General features: G+C 42.4%; 1 protein-coding gene across 1 annotated transcript in view; it reads right to left on the bottom strand.

Moving 5' to 3' along the window:
* Positions 1-6,768: 6,768 nt before the first annotated feature.
* The window catches only part of LOC145354219 (pancreatic lipase-related protein 2-like), a 31,135-nt gene continuing 19,578 nt past the window's right edge, over positions 6,769-18,325 (bottom strand). Inside the window, exons 5-12 of the mRNA XM_080205302.1 lie at positions 18,171-18,279; positions 17,168-17,287; positions 16,963-17,082; positions 16,314-16,432; positions 11,037-11,166; positions 10,825-10,936; positions 8,971-9,138; positions 6,769-6,841 (exon numbers count right to left, since the gene is read on the bottom strand). Of these exons, the coding sequence (XP_080061428.1) occupies positions 6,769-6,841; positions 8,971-9,138; positions 10,825-10,936; positions 11,037-11,166; positions 16,314-16,432; positions 16,963-17,082; positions 17,168-17,287; positions 18,171-18,279 (951 nt within the window). The remainder of the gene's footprint in view (positions 6,842-8,970; positions 9,139-10,824; positions 10,937-11,036; positions 11,167-16,313; positions 16,433-16,962; positions 17,083-17,167; positions 17,288-18,170; positions 18,280-18,325) is intronic.

The following is an 18,325-nucleotide window of genomic DNA, read 5'->3' as shown; positions in this document are numbered from 1 at the left end:
TCGATGGGGGGGGCAGGTGGTCCGCTGCCACTCTGCGAGTGATCGGTAGTGGGGAGAGGGGGCAGGGGGTCGCGATCAGTCTGGGAGTGGGATGGGGGTCAGTGGATAAAGGGCACAGTTAGGTGGAGCGATATTTGTGGGGGCCATCACCCTCGGGCTGCTTTATCCACTTTTTGCAGTCCGGGAGCAATGTGGCAGGGCACCATTTCTCGAATTTCTTTTTCCACTGCGCATGTGTAGTTGAAAGCTCCGATCGGGGTAGCAGCGTTTCGGGCATGATAAACTCCCCCCACCGCGTGATTCAGACTCGCAATTTTGTTTTCAGGCTGAGTGTGTATGGGGGTGTCTGAGAACTGGTTTCCAAGAAGGATCTGAATTGTGCCCAGTTTCAGCGCTTAGAATCAAAATGGTAAAATTGTCCCCATCATGAACCATCTGTTCAGGGGATGTCTTTTGTCACCCAGGAGCTGACTTTCTGACCAAGTCCCAGTGAAGAGACTTGCATTTGGGAATGTTGCAGGATGTGTACATTATGGCAGCTGCCAGGGTATCAGGTGTAGAGCTGCAAAATCTGTGTGTTACAAACAATTTGGATGTTCATGGTGAATAAATTCTTGAAAAAGTCAACCAGACTCGAAATGTTAGCTCTATTCGCTCTCCGCAGATACTGTCAGACTTTCTGAGATTTTCCAGTATTTTCTGTATTTTTTAGTTTAGTTTTTGTTTCAAATTCCACAGTATTTTATCATAGAACCCCACAGTGAAGAAGGAGGCCGTTTGGCCCATCAAGTCTGCACCGACCATAATTCCAATCACGCACTATTCCCATAACCTCACATATTTATCCTGCTAAGCGCCTGACACGAGGATCAATTTAGCACAGCTAATCAACCTAACCTGCACATCTTTGGACTGTGGGAGGGAACAAGGGCACCCGGAGGAAACCCAAGCAGACATGAGGAGAATGTGACCCGAGGCTGGAATTGAACGTGGGCCCCCTGGCTCTTTGAGGCAGCAGGACTAACCACTGTGCCACTGTGCCGTCCGAGCATAGAATGGCATTGTTCCCCCATTGACTTTTGGATGCTGGGAACCTGAGACTCCACCATCTTGAAAATTCAGACCTATGATTATTTTTCTCTCAAATTTCCCCAAGGAAGCACGGAATTTGCTAGATTTCTCACACTGGTAAGGGTTAAGCATTCCTCACCTGCTGATTACTGTTTGTGTTTTAGATGATGGAGTAAAGAGCCATATTTTGTTTTGACATAGAAACATATATTTAATTAAACCAAATCACCACATTAAGTCATTCTGAGGCCTTTTAAATTGTATTTGGTTTCCCACAGTCAAAGGTTTACAAAGGATGTGAGAATTGCTTTTGTTAAAATTACTTGCACAACTGCACATGAAGCCCAAAGATGCCTTGTCTGAGAATTTGGTTTATGTGTCACGCATAAAAGGTACTGTGTGTTATAATTCAACCTGCAATCTTCACTTCCAAGTGATATGAATCCAGCTGATCAATCCTCACCAATAACCTCATAATAAACTGCCTGTGTGTTCTCAAGTGCTTTCCTGGTATCTCTGAAAACAACACCCTGTGTGTATTATTTTCAAGGCTGAAAGATCAGTAGCAATTGCACAATTTATTCATTTTTGCAGCCAGTGTTATCTGTAAATGGTTGCATATCTATGAAAATGTCTCTCTGACAGACTAACACCAGGTACACAATCAGCAGCTATGGCATTTTATTGATGTTTAATACAGCAGATGGCACTGTGCCACCTTAAATTTCAGAAGATTTTATGTAAATTTATAACCTAAAACCTGGAAATGCTGAAGCTGTATAGGACTGTTTATATCTTAAAACAGATTTTAAACTAAAGGCACACACAAATAACTAAAGAAAATGATGTAAAGTGAAAGAGTCATAGAGCTTTACAGCAAAGAAAGAGACTCTTTGGCCCATTGTGTCTGTGCCAGCTATCAAGTGCCTATCAACTCTAATCCCATTTCCCAGCATTTGGTCCGTAGCCTTGTCTGCTAAGCCATTTCAAGTGCTCATCTAAATCCTTCTTATTTTGCTTCAGTTCAGGTATTGCCTGCTCTCTGGTTGGCTCCAGAATGTGCTGGCCAAAGAAACTATCCCGAAAACAGGATTGTTGCTATCTTTTCGGATGAACCCCTGTTATTTCTCCCTTTATGCTTCATCCTATCAAATGGATACTTTCAGAGGGTCTGTACACTATTCCCACACGTGACTCGTTGCCTTTACAATTCCTCATCCTTTTGTTGTCTGTTTCTACATCCTGATTTCCTGATCTTAGGGCATCCTTTTCTCTTGTGCTAACACCATCATTAATTAACAATGCCATCCCTCCATCTTTTCGTTGCTTCCTGTCCTTCCTAAGCATCATTTATCCTTCAATATTCAATCTATGTCATTCTGCAGCCATGTTTCTGTAACGTTTAAATGATCATAATTATTTCCATTTGAGCTTTCAGGCCATCTGTTTTGTTTCGAATGCCACATATATTCAGATACAGAGCCTTTATTTTTGTCCTTTGATTAGTTTTGCAACTTCTATCCTGATCTGCTGATTTACCTTTAATTTGTACATTCTATCCCTTCCTATGACAGACTGTTTATCATTTCCCATTTCCATATCTTTCTCTCTTGCCTTGTTTCTATTCTTTGATAAACCACAGCTCCCCAAGTTTTGCCTAAAACCTTCTCTACTTCTCTAGTTATGTGGTTTGCTAAAGTACATGTCCCAGGACAGCTCAAAAATGGATTGTGCCAATGGTACAGCTTCCACTTTCTCCCAAAATGGTGCCAGAGCCACCTGAACTGGAATCCACTTCTGCCATACCAGTCTTTGAGTCATGCATTCGTTCCTCTCATCTATTGGCCCTGTGCTAATTTGCATGTGATTCAGATAATAATCCAGAAATTATTACCTTTGAGGTTCTACTTCATAATTTGGTGTCCAACTCCACATAATCCACATGAAGAACCTCATTCCTTATCTTGCCTATGCCATTGGTACTTTTTTAAAAATTTATTTCCGTCACAAGTAGACTTACATGAACACTGCAATGAAGTTACTGTGAAAATCTCCTAGTTGTCACACTCTGGTGCCTGTTTAAATACATTGAGGGAGAATTTAGCATGGTCAATGCACCTAACCATCATGTCTTTTGGACTGTGGGAGGAAACTGGAGCTCCCAGAGGAAACCCATGCACATTCGGAAAGAATGTGCAGATTCCGCATAGACAATGACCCAAGCTGGGAATTGAGTGTGGGTCCCTGGCACTGTGAGCCAGCAGTCCTACCCACTGTGCTACTGTACCACCTACATGATGACTGGACCTTCCCTCTCCCACTCCAAGTTCCTCTCCAGCCTTGAGCAGATGTTCTGAACCCTGGCTGGCAACGCGGCCTTCTGACTCTCACTTTTTGCGGCAGAGGATAATGTCACTCCCCTGTAGTACCTTGGCCAGTCAGCTCATCCGCCCTTCAGCCTCTATTCTCAACCGACTAAGCTGGAAGATCCTCAAACCTGTCAAACAATGGCAAAAGCTGTGGCTCCTGCACTCCTGTCCTCTGGGTCTCCTTAACTGCCTCACTCGCAATCACATCCTGATGTCCTTGACCAAATCAGAAGACCCTAAGGGATGTGACTGTCTCCTGGTACAAAGTGTTCAGCTAACATTTCTCCTTTCTGATGCATCATAGTGTCTTCAGCTTATCCTCCAGCTCAATGATTCTGAGCAGAAGTTCTTCCAGCTGCAAATAGTTACAGCAAATGTGTTTGCGCTGGATCACAATGGCACCCAGGATCTCCCACATGCTGTAGCCTGGACACATCATCTGTTCTGCCACCCTTAACGTGTCTTAAACACATATTATTTTCTTCAATTTATTATTTTACTTTATTATATAATTTGTTAATCTTACCACTAGTTTGTATTCAATTTTAAACATTAGGAATAGAATAGACTTGAACCAATTAGCAGAAATTCATCAAACAACTAGCTTTTTCCCTGTGGTAAAGTAAGAAACATTTCCTGCAGGGTGATAAAGCTAGAAAAAGCAAAGAATCATGGAATCATACAGTGCAGAAGAGGCCCTTCGACCCAACCAGTCCACACCGATACATTAGAAACACCTGAACACCCACCTAATTCCATCTGCCCATAGCCCTGAACATTCTGACGTGGCAAGTGCTCATCCAGATACTTTTTAAAGGATGTGAGCAACCCGCCTCCACCAACCTCCCAGGCAGCACGTTCCAGATTGTGAACACCCTCTGGATGTTTTTTCTCACATTCCCCCCCCAATCCTCTGGCCCCTCACCTTGAACCATGTCCCCTCATGTCTAACCCTTCAAGTGAGGGGATCAGCTGTTTTTTTATCTGCTCTGTCCGTGTCTCTCATAACCTTGTACACCTCGATCACATCGTCCCTCAGTCTTCTCTGCTCCAACATAAACAACCCAAGCCTATCCGACCACTCTTCATAACTTAAATGTTCCATCCCAGGCAGCATCCTGCATGAATCTCCTTTGCACTCTTCCTCCAATGCAATCACATATTTCCGCTAATGTGATGAACAGAACTGTAGACAGTACTCTAGCTGTGGCCTCACCAAAATTCTATACAACTCAAACATGACTCCCCTGCTTTGTAATCTATGCCTTGATTGATAAAGGCAAGTGACCCATATGCCTTTTTCAGCACCCTCCTAACATGCCCTTCTGCTTTCAGAGATCTTTGGACAAACATGCCAAGGTCCCGTTGTTCCACAGAACTTCCTAATGTCCTACCATGCATTGAGTACTTCCTTGTAAAATTACTCCTTTCAAAGTGCATCACCTCAGACTTTTCAGGGTTAAATTCCTTCAGCCACTTATTTGCCCACTTGACCATTCCGTCTATATATTCTTGTCGCCCAAGACACTCTGCCTCATTGTTAACCACCCATCCAATCTTTGTGTCACCCATAAACTTACTAATCCTACCCCCACAGAGGCATCAATGTCATTTATATAAATGATGAATAATAGAGATCCCAACACAGATCCCTGTGATACGCCACTGGACACTGGCTTCCTGTCACTAGAGCAGCTTTTTGTCATCATCCTCTGTCTCCTACAACTGAGCCAATTTTGAAACCACTTTATCAAATGATCCTGTATCCCAGGTGAATTTACCTCTTTACAAGTTTCCCATGTGGGACTTTACCAAAGGCTTTGCTGAAATCCATATAAACTACATCGACTGCACTACCATTGTCTCCACACCTGGTCACCTCCTCAAAAAATTCAACCAAATTTGTTAGGCATGACCTCCCTCTGACAAAGCCACGCTGACTATCCCTGATTGAGCTTTGCCTCTCCAAATGGAGATAGATATTCTCTTTCAGAAGTTTCTCTAATAGCTTCCCTACCACTGACATGAGACTCACAGGTCTATATTTCCCTGATTTATCACTACAATTCTTCTCAAACAGCGGAACCACATTAACTGTCCTACAGTCATCTGGGTCCTCCCCCATGGCCAGGGAGGGATTGAAAATTTGGGTAACTTCCTTTTCCTCTTCCCCTGACTCTCACTCATTCAACTCTCAGCACTCCTGTTGAATTTTGCACTCCTGTCAGTGATCTCACTGAAAGATTGGAAGGGCTAAATGGCCTAATCCTGTTCTCATCTTTCTTTGTTGAACTTCATTGTCCATTATATATGTAGCAGTGTCCATCTGAGGATATAGAAAGTTAGTGACTTGAGTATGGATCAGCTTAGAACACTAACCAAATGAAACAATCAGTTAACACACTCAAGTATTTTATTTATTTTACTTTTCTGGCAATCAGTGGTATGAAAAATCTAGTCAATACAATAAAGATTGATTGCAATTGAAGGGACTTTGTCTTGTTGAATTAATTCCTTGATAGAGTATCTCGCAAGATCTGAGCATTTTGTTGTAATATCTTCTCTGCTACTCTCTTGGTTGGGGAGGTAGAAATAAGGTTACTTTAATAGTGGCTGCATCATTGCATGCACCAATCTTAAGTGTAATATGCAACAATAGGATCATAGAACATAGAATCCCTACAGTGCAGAAGGACACCATTCAGTTCATTGCGCCTGTGCCAGCAATAATCCCACCCAGGCCCTATCCCCATAACCCTACTCATTTATCCTGCTAATCACCCTGATACTAAGGGGCAATTTAGCATGGCCAATCAACTTAACCTGCACATCTTTGGAGTGTGGGAGAAAACCGGAGCATGCAGAGGAAACCCACGCAGCAGACACGGGGAGAATGTGCAAATTCCACACAGCAACTCAAGGCCAGAAGGTCCTGTGAGGCAGCAGTACCCACCAATGTGCTGCTAAAACTATTATTTTCATGTTTTCATTACCAATTACAAACATATCTGAGATCTTGGTATATGAATGCATCATCTACAAACATCTATGCAAATAAAAATAATTTAAATCAGGTTAGATAACTACTGAACTAGAGAATCCCTACAGTGCAGGAAGAGGCCATTTGGCCCATCAAGTTTCAGTGAGTCTCTGAAAGAGTATTCCATCCAGGCCCTCCCCTCCATACTGTAAGAATGCCTGCCTATTGTGTGGCAATTATTCTGTGGTATTATGCTTCCAAAGATACATAAAACAAACTACAGTTTAAAATATGCAATCAGTTTTATTTATTTTCATAGGGCCAAGTTATAAGATCATGAAATAATGTTCAAGCATTTGAACAAGGCAAAACAGTTTGCAGAACAGCTTCGCCAACTCTCTCAGTTCCACAAAACGTAAAGCTGCAAAACAAAATATTAGCTTGGCATAAATGAATGATTTTTTCATGTGTGAAACATCTACTCAACATTCCTATATTTCAGCAATTTGATTCCATATGTGCCATAAAATAATGCAAATCTGCATACATATATTTTTATGATGGTTTCATACTCATAAGAGTGATTCAATTCTATTGCAAATGATAATGAAATATGAATACTTTTACAATGAGGAGGCATTAATTAAATCACTGAAATAAAAGTTGATTTTTTTAAATTTAAACATCTGATAATGAGAAGAATGTTCAAATCAACAACTATGGAATTTGAAATAAACTCATAACTTATAATGTATATGGAACCTTGTTTTGTGTCACTGCTTCTATGATCCAGCAGATAGAATGATTAAAGCACATTGTCTAAAACGCATTTGTATTAATTCTTTGCATTTTCCAGCATTTGTTTTATGTTGAATTCCCTACATACTTGTAACACTGAGTGGCACGATGGCACAGTGATTAGCACTGTTGCCTCACAGCACCAGGGCCCCAGATTCAGTTCCATCCTCGGGTAATTGTTTATGTGGAGTTTGCATGCTCTCTCCACGTCTAAACAGGTTTGCTCCAGGTGCTCTGGTTTCCTCCCACACTTCAAAGATTTGTGGGTTATGTTAAATGGCCATGCTAAATTGACCTTAGTGTTAGGGAGATGAGCAGGGTAAATCCATGGGGTTATGAGGATGGGGCCTGAGTGAGATTGTTGTCGGTGTAGGCTCAGTGGGCTGAATGGCCACCTTCTACACTGTAGGGATTTGATGATCTTAACCAAGAATACTATTGGGTGGGTGGAGATGGGGTGGTGAGTCTGAGGCAAGCATTAAGAGCCTCCTGGCCATCTCGGTTTGAGACCCAGGTAAGTTTAACAGCCTGAAACATGCAGAAAGCAGCAATTTGTGGAGCAGAATTTCACAACAGAGAAGGCTATCAGCTATTACCAAAGGACTGGTTGTCAATGAAAGGGTAAGATGTGATTTCTGGAACAGTCTTTCATTCAGGAAAGGAGGGGATCTGAGGATAGTCAAGGATGTAAGTGTGGGCCCTGTAGGAGATCTTGATTTTCTGTCTGATGTGACAAGAAACTGCATAATCATGTATAAGTTCATGATGGAGGTCAACAGTCTTCACACAAAGGCCGGTCAATGTCTAGAATGGTCACCTTTGTAAGGTAGTGGAGTCAAACAGTCTGGAAGCATACACTGCAATAGTAATGGGGAGATTCATAGGAGGGATGTTGTTTCCTGTATCTGTAATCATTTTTTTTAATGTTTAAAAATCTCTTCTTTTTTTAATTCATTCGTAGGACATGGGCATCACTGGCTGGCCAGCATTTATTGCCTATCTCTAGTTGCCCTTGACAGGATGGGTGGTGAGCTGCCTTCTTGAATCGCTGCAATCCATGTTCTGTGGGTTGACCCACAATGCTGTTAGGGAGGAAATTCCAGGATTTTGACACAGCGACTGTGAAGGAACAGCGATATATTTCTAAATCAGGACGGTGAGTGGCTTGGAGGGGAACTTGCAGGTGGTGGTGTTCCCATGTATCAGCTGCTCTTGTCCTTCGAGATGGAAGTGTTTGTGGGTTTGGAAGATGCTGTCTAAGGATCTTTAGTGAATTGTTGATATGTTGCTCAATCACAAACGTCACTATACTCCATCAAGCTTTTCATCCAAAAACTGGCACTCTGAACAAAAGGCTCATGAAATGCTGGTGAATTTTAAGCTTCTCTCCATTTAGAGAATAGGCTTCAACAATACATTTTTTAAAGATCTTCTGAGATGGCTCAAAAGCCTTACTTTTAGCTTCAGTAAATGAATATTTAGTTTATTTTCAAGAAAGGTATAAATGGAAGTTTGACTTTCATGTCATAGGGACTGGGCAGTGCATCAGGACTTTAACCAACATGCTAAACCAGAATAGCAGAACATAATGGAATTGCCATCTTCTGATTTAACAGTCATTCACTTGTAGTGGTCATTTGGGAATCTGTCCGAATGTATTACTTTAACCAGGATTCACACTAGACATAGAAAGGATTTTACAGTTAGTATCTGTATCAATATTGGTCAATAATTTAATAAATGCGCACTTACGTTTGCTGGTCATATACTCTTAATAAGGTCACAAATTCTGCTCCAATTTCTGGCCTGAAAAAATTTGGCATATTATTATCCCAGAGAAATTTGACTTTAGTAACCTCTGCTAAATCTTTGTCCACGTCGATCTCAGCCGTGAATGTTTTTCCAGACTTCAACAATGCTCTGCAAAGCAAAATACAGAGGTTAGTATCTAAATCATCTGTGGCATGTCAACATTAACTTAGTAAAAAGTCTGACAACACCAGGTTTTAGTCCAACCGATTTATTTGATAATAGACTCACAAGCTTTCGGGGTTAGTCCCTTCGTCAGGTGAATGGAGAGTTCTGGCCTCAGACAGATGCTCTGTCTGAGGCCAGAACTCTCCATTCACCTGACGGAGGGGCTAACCCCGAAAGTTTGTGAGTCTATTATCAAATAAATCGGTTGGACTAAAACCTGGTGTTGTCAGACTTTTTACTGTGTTTACGCCAGTCCAACGCTGGCATACCCACATCATGAACATTAACTTATACAGTCTCAAGATATGCAGTGGAGTAAAAAAGTAAATGATCAATTCAGAATTTTTATTGCAATCTATTACTTAATAAATATCCTTCAACTTCAATTTGAAAACATTAATGTGCATATCCATGGGGCAAAAGACAAAGCAGCATCCGAGTTCAGGAAAAAAAAACTGGGTTCAGTAGTAACATTTCCAAGAAGTTAGGTATCCACTGGGGGACAGCCTTGTGGTGGACAGATGAAATATTAATGGCTAAGTTTTAATGGTTTTTGACAAAAATTCAAGATTCAACAGTCCAAAGATATGCAGATTAGGTTGATTGGCCATGCTAAATCATCTCTGAGTGTCAGGAGGGCTAGCAGGGTAAATACCTGGGATAGGGCCTGGGTAGGATTGTTGACAGTGCAGTCTTGATGGGCAGAATTCATAGAATCTTACAGGGCAGAATTCAACGCATTGAATATGCCCCAACCACAACCCACCCAGACCATACCCCCATATCCCCGTGCATTTACCCTAGCTAGCCCCTCTGACACTAAGGCAATTTAGCATGGCCAATGCACATAACCTGCACATCTTCAGACTGTGGGAGGAAACCGGAGCATCCCAAGGAAACCCATGCAGACATGGGATAATGTGCAAACTCCACACACACAGTGACTCAAGCTGGGGATCGAACCCATGTTCCTGGCGTTGTGGGGCAGCAGTGTTAACCATTATGCCATTGTGCTATCCTTGGGCCATCATGCCGCCCTCTGCACTAAGGAATTGCCTCCTCTACACTGTAGGGATTCTACGATTCTATTTAGGGTGGCATGTATTAATCAATGCATGTGCATTAAAAGATTCCCACCAGCGGGAAATCAAAATGTTCACTTTTAAGACTGTACATAAGTGGCGCATACCTGGTGAGGTGAGCTCTTCTATGATTAACAATGAGTTGCCACTCCAGATTGTCCTCTTTGGGGAGCCATCTATGTTTTAGATCAGATGGTGAGAGTACAAGTTGCGTGGATTATGACAAAGGAAGGGAGCAAGGGTTAGCAGGGAAAGGTGGAAGGGATGTGTAGACTGTCCAGTTCTCCTTTAAATATGGCACCTGTATCTTTGACCCCTTGAGGTAATGGCAAGGGCGGTGATTTTCTGCCTACCTGTGCTGCAAGAATCAACAGGATCCTCATGGGTGTATATTCAATGGACTGAACAGTGCAAGAACATGCATGGTCAGCTGTCCTGCCCCAGCAGAAATCACTCCAACTTCATGGCCTACCACTGAAATTAGATTCCAGAATGGAAGATTCCAGCCTTGGAGCAACTATCTTTTGGTCAGCTATCATAAACTTACTTTGCAACTTGATACTGTCGGGTACCAACATTGGAACCATACAGGGCTATATTGAAGAATCCCCTGGCACTCCGTGTACAGGAAATTTTAACAGTAACTTTGTATCTCCAGCCTGTTACAAGTGAACAAATTCAGAGTTTTTAATTGCAATCTCTTACTTAATAAATATATTTCAACTGCAATTTGAAAAAAAAAGTTACATTAATACATACGTGCAAAAGGCGGAGCAGCACCCGTGTTCAGATAAAATCTGGGTTCAGTAGTAACATTCCCAAGAGGGTAGGTATTAGCAAAGTGACCCATTATGGGGCAGCCTTCTGGAGGGCAGCTGAAACAATTCCCCTTCAAAAAGCAAACATATCGTGATGGTCTTCACTGGCAGCAGTTTTATTTTATTAAATATTTATAAGCAACTCATAAGGTGGCAAGAGAGCTTGGTTGAGAAGGAGCTGAATGATACTGATTGGGAGGGGTTGTTAGCGGGCAAGTCCACAGTTGGCAAGTGGGAGGCGTTCAAGGGCAAACTTGCAGGAAAGGCATATGCCAGTAAAGAGGAAGGATGGGAAAGGCAGGATTAGAGAGCCATGGATCACAGGGGACATTGGGGACTTGGTCAGGAAGAAGAGGGCGGCATATATTAGGTCGAAACAACTGGGAACGGAGAATGCGCTGGAGGAATATAGAGAGAGTAGGAGGGAGCTTAGAAGGGGAGTTAGAAGGGCAAAAAGGGGGCATGAAATGGTTTTGGCTGATAGGATTAAGGATAATCCAAAGGCATTTTACTCTTATATTAGGAACAAGAGAGTGGTTAGAGGGAAAGTTGGTCCTCTTAGGGACAAGGGAGGGGAGCTATGCATCGAGTCTGAAGGAATGGGGGAGATCCTGAATGAATACTTTGCGTCAGTATTCACAAAGGAGAGGGGTTTGGTGTCTTGTAATGTCTTGGAGGGAGCTGTAGATCATTTGAGGGAAATATCCATTATGAGGGAGGAAGTGTTAGGGTTTTTAGGTATTATAAAAACAGATAAAGCTCCGGGGCCTGATGGTATTTATCCCAGGCTGCTGAGGGAGGTGAAAGATGAAATTGCTGGGCCTCTGACGCAAATCTTTGTCTCTTCTTTGGACACAGGTGAGGTCCCAGAGGACTGGAGGGTAGCTAATGTGGTTCCCCTGTTAAAAAGGGTAGTAGGGATAACCCTGGTAATTACAGACCAGTGAGTTTGACATCGGTGGTAGGAAAATTGTTGGAAAAAATTCTTAGGGATAGGATGTATAAGCATCTGGAGCGTTGCGATCTGATTAGGGATACGCAACATGGCTTTGTTCAGGGGAGGTCTTGCCTTACGAATCTGGTAGAATTTTTTGAGGAGGTGACAAAAATGGTTGACGATGGGCGAGCCGTTGATGTCATCTATATGGATTTCAGTAAGGCGTTTGACAAAGTCCCTCATGGTAGGCTGGTAGAAAAAGTTAAGGCACATGGGATACAAGGACAGGTAGCTAGATGGATTGAAAACTGGCTAGGCAATAGGAGGCAGAGAGTAGTAGTGGAAGGGTCCTTTTCTGGCTGGAGGTCTGTCACCAGTGGTGTGCCACAGGGCTCAGTACTGGGACCTCTTCTTTTTTGTAATATATATAAACGACTTGGAAGAGGGCGTACGTGGTGTGATCAGCAAGTTTGCGGATGACACCAAGATGGCAGGATTGGCGGATACTGAGGAAGATTGTCAGGTGACACAGCAGGATATAGATATGTTGGTATACTGGGCAGATAGATGGCAGATGGAATTTAATCCTGACAAATGCGAGGTGATGCATTTTGGAAGGAATAATGCAGGGAGGAGTTACAAGATAAAAGGTAGACCAATTAAGAGCATAGAAATGCAGAGGGACCTGGGAATGCAAGTGCACAAGTCTCTGAAGGTGTCAACACAGGTGGAGAAGGTTGCAAAGAAAGCTTATGGAAAGCTAGCCTTTATAGGAAGAGGTATAGAGTATAAGAGCTGTCATCTAATGCTTCAGTTGTACAGAACGTTGGTTAGACCGCATTCGGAGTACTGCGTCCCGTTCTGGTCACCTTACTACCGGAAGGATGTGGAGACCCTGGAGAGAGTGCAGAGGAGGTTTACCAGGATGCTGCCTGGTATGGAAGGACTGGGTTATGAGGAAAGATTGGGAAAACTGGGGCTCTTTTCCTTAGAAAGACAGAGATTAAGGGGGGATCTGATAGAGGTGTATAAAATAATGAAGGGTATAGATAGAGTCAACAGTGGCAGGCTTTTCCCTAGATTGGGGACAACTATCACGAGAGGTCATGATTTAAGGGTGAGGGGGGAGAAGTATAATTTCGATACTAGAGGAAGGTTTTTCACACAGAGGGTCGTGGGGGTATGGAATGCGCTACCAAGTAAGGTGGTGGAGGCAGGCAGTCTGGACTTGTTTAAGGTTTACTTAGATAGGCACATGAGTGAAACAGGGATGAAGGGTTATATAAGACAGTTTTAAAAAGGGTCAGAGCCTCGGGTCGATACTGGAAATGTAATAGTATATGTTAATGTTTTGTCTCTTTAATCCACTGGTGTCGGTCCACCTTGTTGTCAAACAAGGGGCATGCACACGGTGGGTCGTGCGTGGGCTGCTCTTGGATGTTTCAAGAGTGGCCTAGTACTTCGTGTCGATGTGTGTGCTTAAATCTGGACCAGCAGACGGGCACCACAACAGCTCAGTGACTATCACTGCTAGCTGTGCAGATAATGGATTTGGGCCAGTGTCTGTGGGAGTTTGCGCATTCTCCCTGTGGTTGCGTGGGTTTCCTCCGGGAGCTCCGGTTTCCTCCCACACCCCAAAGATGTGCCCTTAGGCTGATTGGTGTACCAAATTGACCCTACACTATTCTCCCCTGAATCTGGCTACAGTAGGGGTACCATTCGCATACACACGGGGCAAGGTAGGTGTAGGAAAATGATTTAAAATGGCAACGCGGGCTCGTTTGGGCCGAAGGGCCTGTTTCCCGTGCCAGGTTGTTCTTTGTTCTTTGTAAAACAATCTATCGCCAATAATCCATCTAACCTTGGCCAATGAGCCAATCTGTTATCTCAGCCAATGCCATAAATATGGGGCCCACAAGTCTCAGGGATGTGTAGGACATAATCAAACATTTAAGTGTCAAAATGTTCCCTTCAAAGGACAAGTCAGTGCAAACAGCCAGAGAACAACAATGACTGTTGTAAATTCTTTAAGCCGAAACTTCAAGACAAATAATAACATTGCGGCTACATTGTCACTAATTGCCCTATGTTTCACTCGAGCAATAGTAAAAAACTGGCAAGCTATGGTGCATTATTAAACAAAATAAGTTAGTAGAATTCTCTTGTATTGCTAACAGATGACTGCCAGTTACAGACATTATCCAGCGTTTCATCTATTTGCCAATTCATTGATCTTTGGAAATGTTAGTTAATGTAAAATCTCATGAAAGATTAAGGAAAACATGCCCTGGAATGTTTCACCTGAATGCTATCATACTGCCGCACTTTCATCTCATCATATCTTGCTTGTGAAATATTTTTAAAAAGTAATTTAGTAGCTTAATACATGTGTTGAAGTGAGAAAGACAACGGCCCTGAAATTCCATAAGACCATTTACATTGGTTTATGGCCGTCAGCTGATACTGTCCAGTGCTTGCTGTGCTGTGCTTTGTGGGTTCAGCTCATGCATGTCTTTTTTTAATGCAAATTCTGTGCAACACCAGAGCATTGAAAAACTAACCTTGCAGCATTTAAAATAACCATACCTTAATATTCATATAGCATATATAACATACTAAAACACCCAAGACACTTCACAAAAGAGTTACAAAGCAAAATTGGAGAGCAAGTCACACAAGGCCAAATTAGGATAGATGGACAAAAGCTTTAGCAAAGCGGTCAGTTTTAGAAGTGTCTTAGAAGAAGAAAGAGAGGGAGATAATTAGAGTGTTTTAGTGAGGGTATTCTAGAGCTTGTGGGGCCTGTAGGCAGTTCCAGGCATGTACAATATGGTAGAGCAATGCACATGAGGCCAAAATTGCAGTTCCCATCCAAAAAGGTTGGGAACCTCATTTGATTTCATTAGAATATCATTAGCAGGCAATCTGGCTGTAACCTCCCCTCACATCCGATAATCGATCCCTGGTATTATGCGGCAGCAGTTTTTCAAAAACAAGAACCTGGCAACTTCACTTCTGATGGGGAGTTTGGAGATGAGCATGCAGGTTGCCATACCTGTCAGGGTTTCCTCGGGGCAAGAGGGCAGCTGGCAAGATGCTGAGAACCAGCCACAGGGATCTTGGCTATGGTGGTCATAAAGGGGGAAGGTTTGCAGGGCTCGTGGGGGTTTTATACATGAGTAGGTGAGCAGAGATTGATGAAAAGAGTGACTTACCCTGGCTGTGCAGAGGAGGTCATTCATTTTCTTCTTCCACTGCTCTCCTGTTCTTTTGTATAGGGAGCTGGCACTTACCGCCTTTCACGTAGGGAACTGGAACATCTCCTCCCTGCCTGGGGGTAAAGGATGTGGCACTTCTCCTCCACAGTGTCCAACATTCTGTTCGGCACTCACTCTGCAAATCTTGGTGCTGACATTCTAGCAGGATTTCTTTGCTTTGCACTTGAGGAGATGTTAAAATGGAGGTCCCTAATAATGGAAGCACTCAGCTGAGGGCAAGAAGGGTGAATCAAATTCTGACCACCTCAGAGGTGGTGGGAAAATTGTACAATTTTTTTTCTCTAAGTGGCTAAAAATACAGTGGGAAAACCCATCAACTGGCAAGACTCCCGTTTTCTCACCTGAGTTGATACTTAGCCAAAAAAAGGAAGATTTGTCCTTTTTCTTCGGTCAAAGTTATTGAAATTAATTCAAATTGGCTGATAATTCAATTATAGTCCCAATTTGCTGCTTTGTTTACAATATTTAATTCAAAATACAATTCAAATCAGTAGATTATTGAATTTTTTTGGATGATAAGTAAGAGTGGCACGTGGTTAGCACTGCTGCCTCACAGTGCCAGGGACCCAGGTTTGATGCCTAGGCTTGGCTCACTGTCTGTATGGAGTTTGCACATTCTCCCTGTGTCTGTGTAGGTTTCCTCAGGGTGCTGCAATTTGCTCCCACAGTCCAAAGATGTGTGGGTTAGGTTGATTGGCCATGCTAAATTGCCCCTTAGTGTCAGGGGGCCTAGCTAGGGTAAATGCATGGGGTAATAGGGATAGGGCCTGGGTGGAATTGTGGTTGTGCAGACTCGATGAGCTGAATGGCCTCCTTCTGCACTGTAGGATACCATGTAAAGTTCCTCTTTACAAAGCAGTGTGTGGTGTTCTCTGGAACCAGCAACCATATTTAAAGTTTATTAGGATTTCATTATAAGGAAGGACTTAATGTGCAACTGACTTACAAACTCAAGTTATTGAACAACTTGAAATGGTGGAAGAGATTGCAAAAGGAAACTTACTGCTTCAAAGTCATCATAGCTCTTACATGGAATACCCATGAATCCAGTTTTGGTTGTGATGCTCTCCGTGTAATATTTATATGATCGTAAGTGGTTGCATGCTGCAAAATTGCGAGTACCTTCAAAAAGAATCAGCAAATATTTGTACAGTTCATTGCAGTGAATACCAAACCATACTTTAACAAAACACAAGCTCTCAATATCTAACTGTTCGATAATTACAGATACTGAGTTGAGTAAAATCATAAAATTCTACGGTGCAGAAGGGGGCCATTCGTCCCATTGAGTCTGCAATTACCACAATCCCACCCAGGCCCTATTCCCTTAACCCCATGCATTTTACCCTAACTGGTCCCCCGACACTAAAGAACAAAGAACAACACAGCACAGGAAACAGGCCCTTCGGCCCAACAAGCCTGCGCTGCCATTTTAAGGGGCAATTTAATGTGGCCAATCCACCTAACTCACACATCTTTGGACTATGGGCACAGACATGGGCTGAACGTGCAAATTCTGCACAGTGACCCAAACTGGGGATTTAATCTGGGTCCCTGGCACTGTGAGGTAACAGTGCTAACCACTGTACCACCGTGCCGAAAGTGAAATGCTTGTGTTCTGAAGCAGGCATTGAATATAAAAGTTTTTGTACCTTCCCAAATGCCATTAATATCAATGATGGTTGAAACAATATTTTTGTCACATCCAGGCATTAATTCTCCACCATTTGGATAGAAGTCAAGATGTCCAATGGGTGCGAGTAATCCAAAACCTGTTATGTTAATTCAATTATTAAAAAAAAGCAGTAAGAATCAACTGTAGCTTTCAACTCAATAATCTTTTGTAGAAAATCTTACCAAGGTAAGGAATCAATGGAGCAGCATTAGTGTGGATAACGTCAACAAACACTGCATCTGAAATATCTAGTCGAACTTCAATGGGAGTGTTCTTAAAAAAGGGTTTGGCTGGATCTAGACCTATAACAAATAATAAAGTTAGTGAACTGCAGTGAATGCAAACTTTTCACAGTAAATTTTCATTATACATTATTGTTATTTTCATATTGTAATATATTGTATGCAGAGTGCATTTGCTTTTACGTCTGAGTCCAATTGATTACCGTACACATGATGACCTCAACCTTTTCCAATGGTTAGCTCAATTTAGCTCTGAATGGCTATAACTGCAGATGCAAACTACTCAGGTGTTGCTGTCAGTGTTTGGGAATATGTAAGATTTCCACATTTTTGCACCCGACTACAGGTATGTAAGCACTCTCATCATGAGTAATGCATCAGCTAGATGCCTCATCTAATCCCTGTGGCAATTGTCTTTACGGCCTTCATCTTTGACACAGACTGCCAATTAGTGTAAAATTATGGGTAATTTTATGCTGCGTATTACACATCATCAGAACCCAGATTGACACTTTCCAAATCTACTTCACTCAGAGCTCTGACAATTTGGCAGGTACAGGAGACCTTCCTCTCACTGGTGTAGACTGAATCCCAATTCAAAGAGCAGAATGACTACATTCTAATGCAGTGTACCATTCAGCTCTTTGGGCTTTTAAAGATGTTTTACATTCTTGCTGCCTTTCGCACACGCAGCCTTGGGTAATTACCTGTCTGCTCATAGACATCCATCAACAAATCGAGTGAGTGTGACAGTCTTCAGCGACTGCATGAACAACAAAAGACTCACTCATGACATGCATGCAATATTTTGTTTTGTCATTGTCAGGGAAGCTCCTTGGGAGGGAATATTTTAGCTCCAGTGAAGGAAACAGGAGATTAAAACACATCTGTAGAAAAAAATGTTTCTTTTCAATAAGTAGTTCTTGAATACTGAAATGTTTACCTGTGATTCTTCCGATCCCTGGAAGACGTTTTCCAGTTTCACCTGCAGCGTGACTGCCCAAACTGTGCCCAATAATGTGGGTCTCGGAACGTGAGTAGTTAAAATGTTCCTATTTATAACAAACAAGTAGATTTTTATGAGGCTGAACTCTTCTT

The sequence above is a fragment of the Carcharhinus amblyrhynchos genome, chromosome 17 (genome assembly GCF_965287045.1).
Source record: "Carcharhinus amblyrhynchos chromosome 17, sCarAmb.v2.hapA, whole genome shotgun sequence".
NCBI classification, from domain to species: domain Eukaryota; kingdom Metazoa; phylum Chordata; class Chondrichthyes; order Carcharhiniformes; family Carcharhinidae; genus Carcharhinus; species Carcharhinus amblyrhynchos.
The sequence above is the reverse complement of the archived record's forward strand: the minus strand, read 5'-3'. Positions and strand labels throughout refer to the sequence as shown.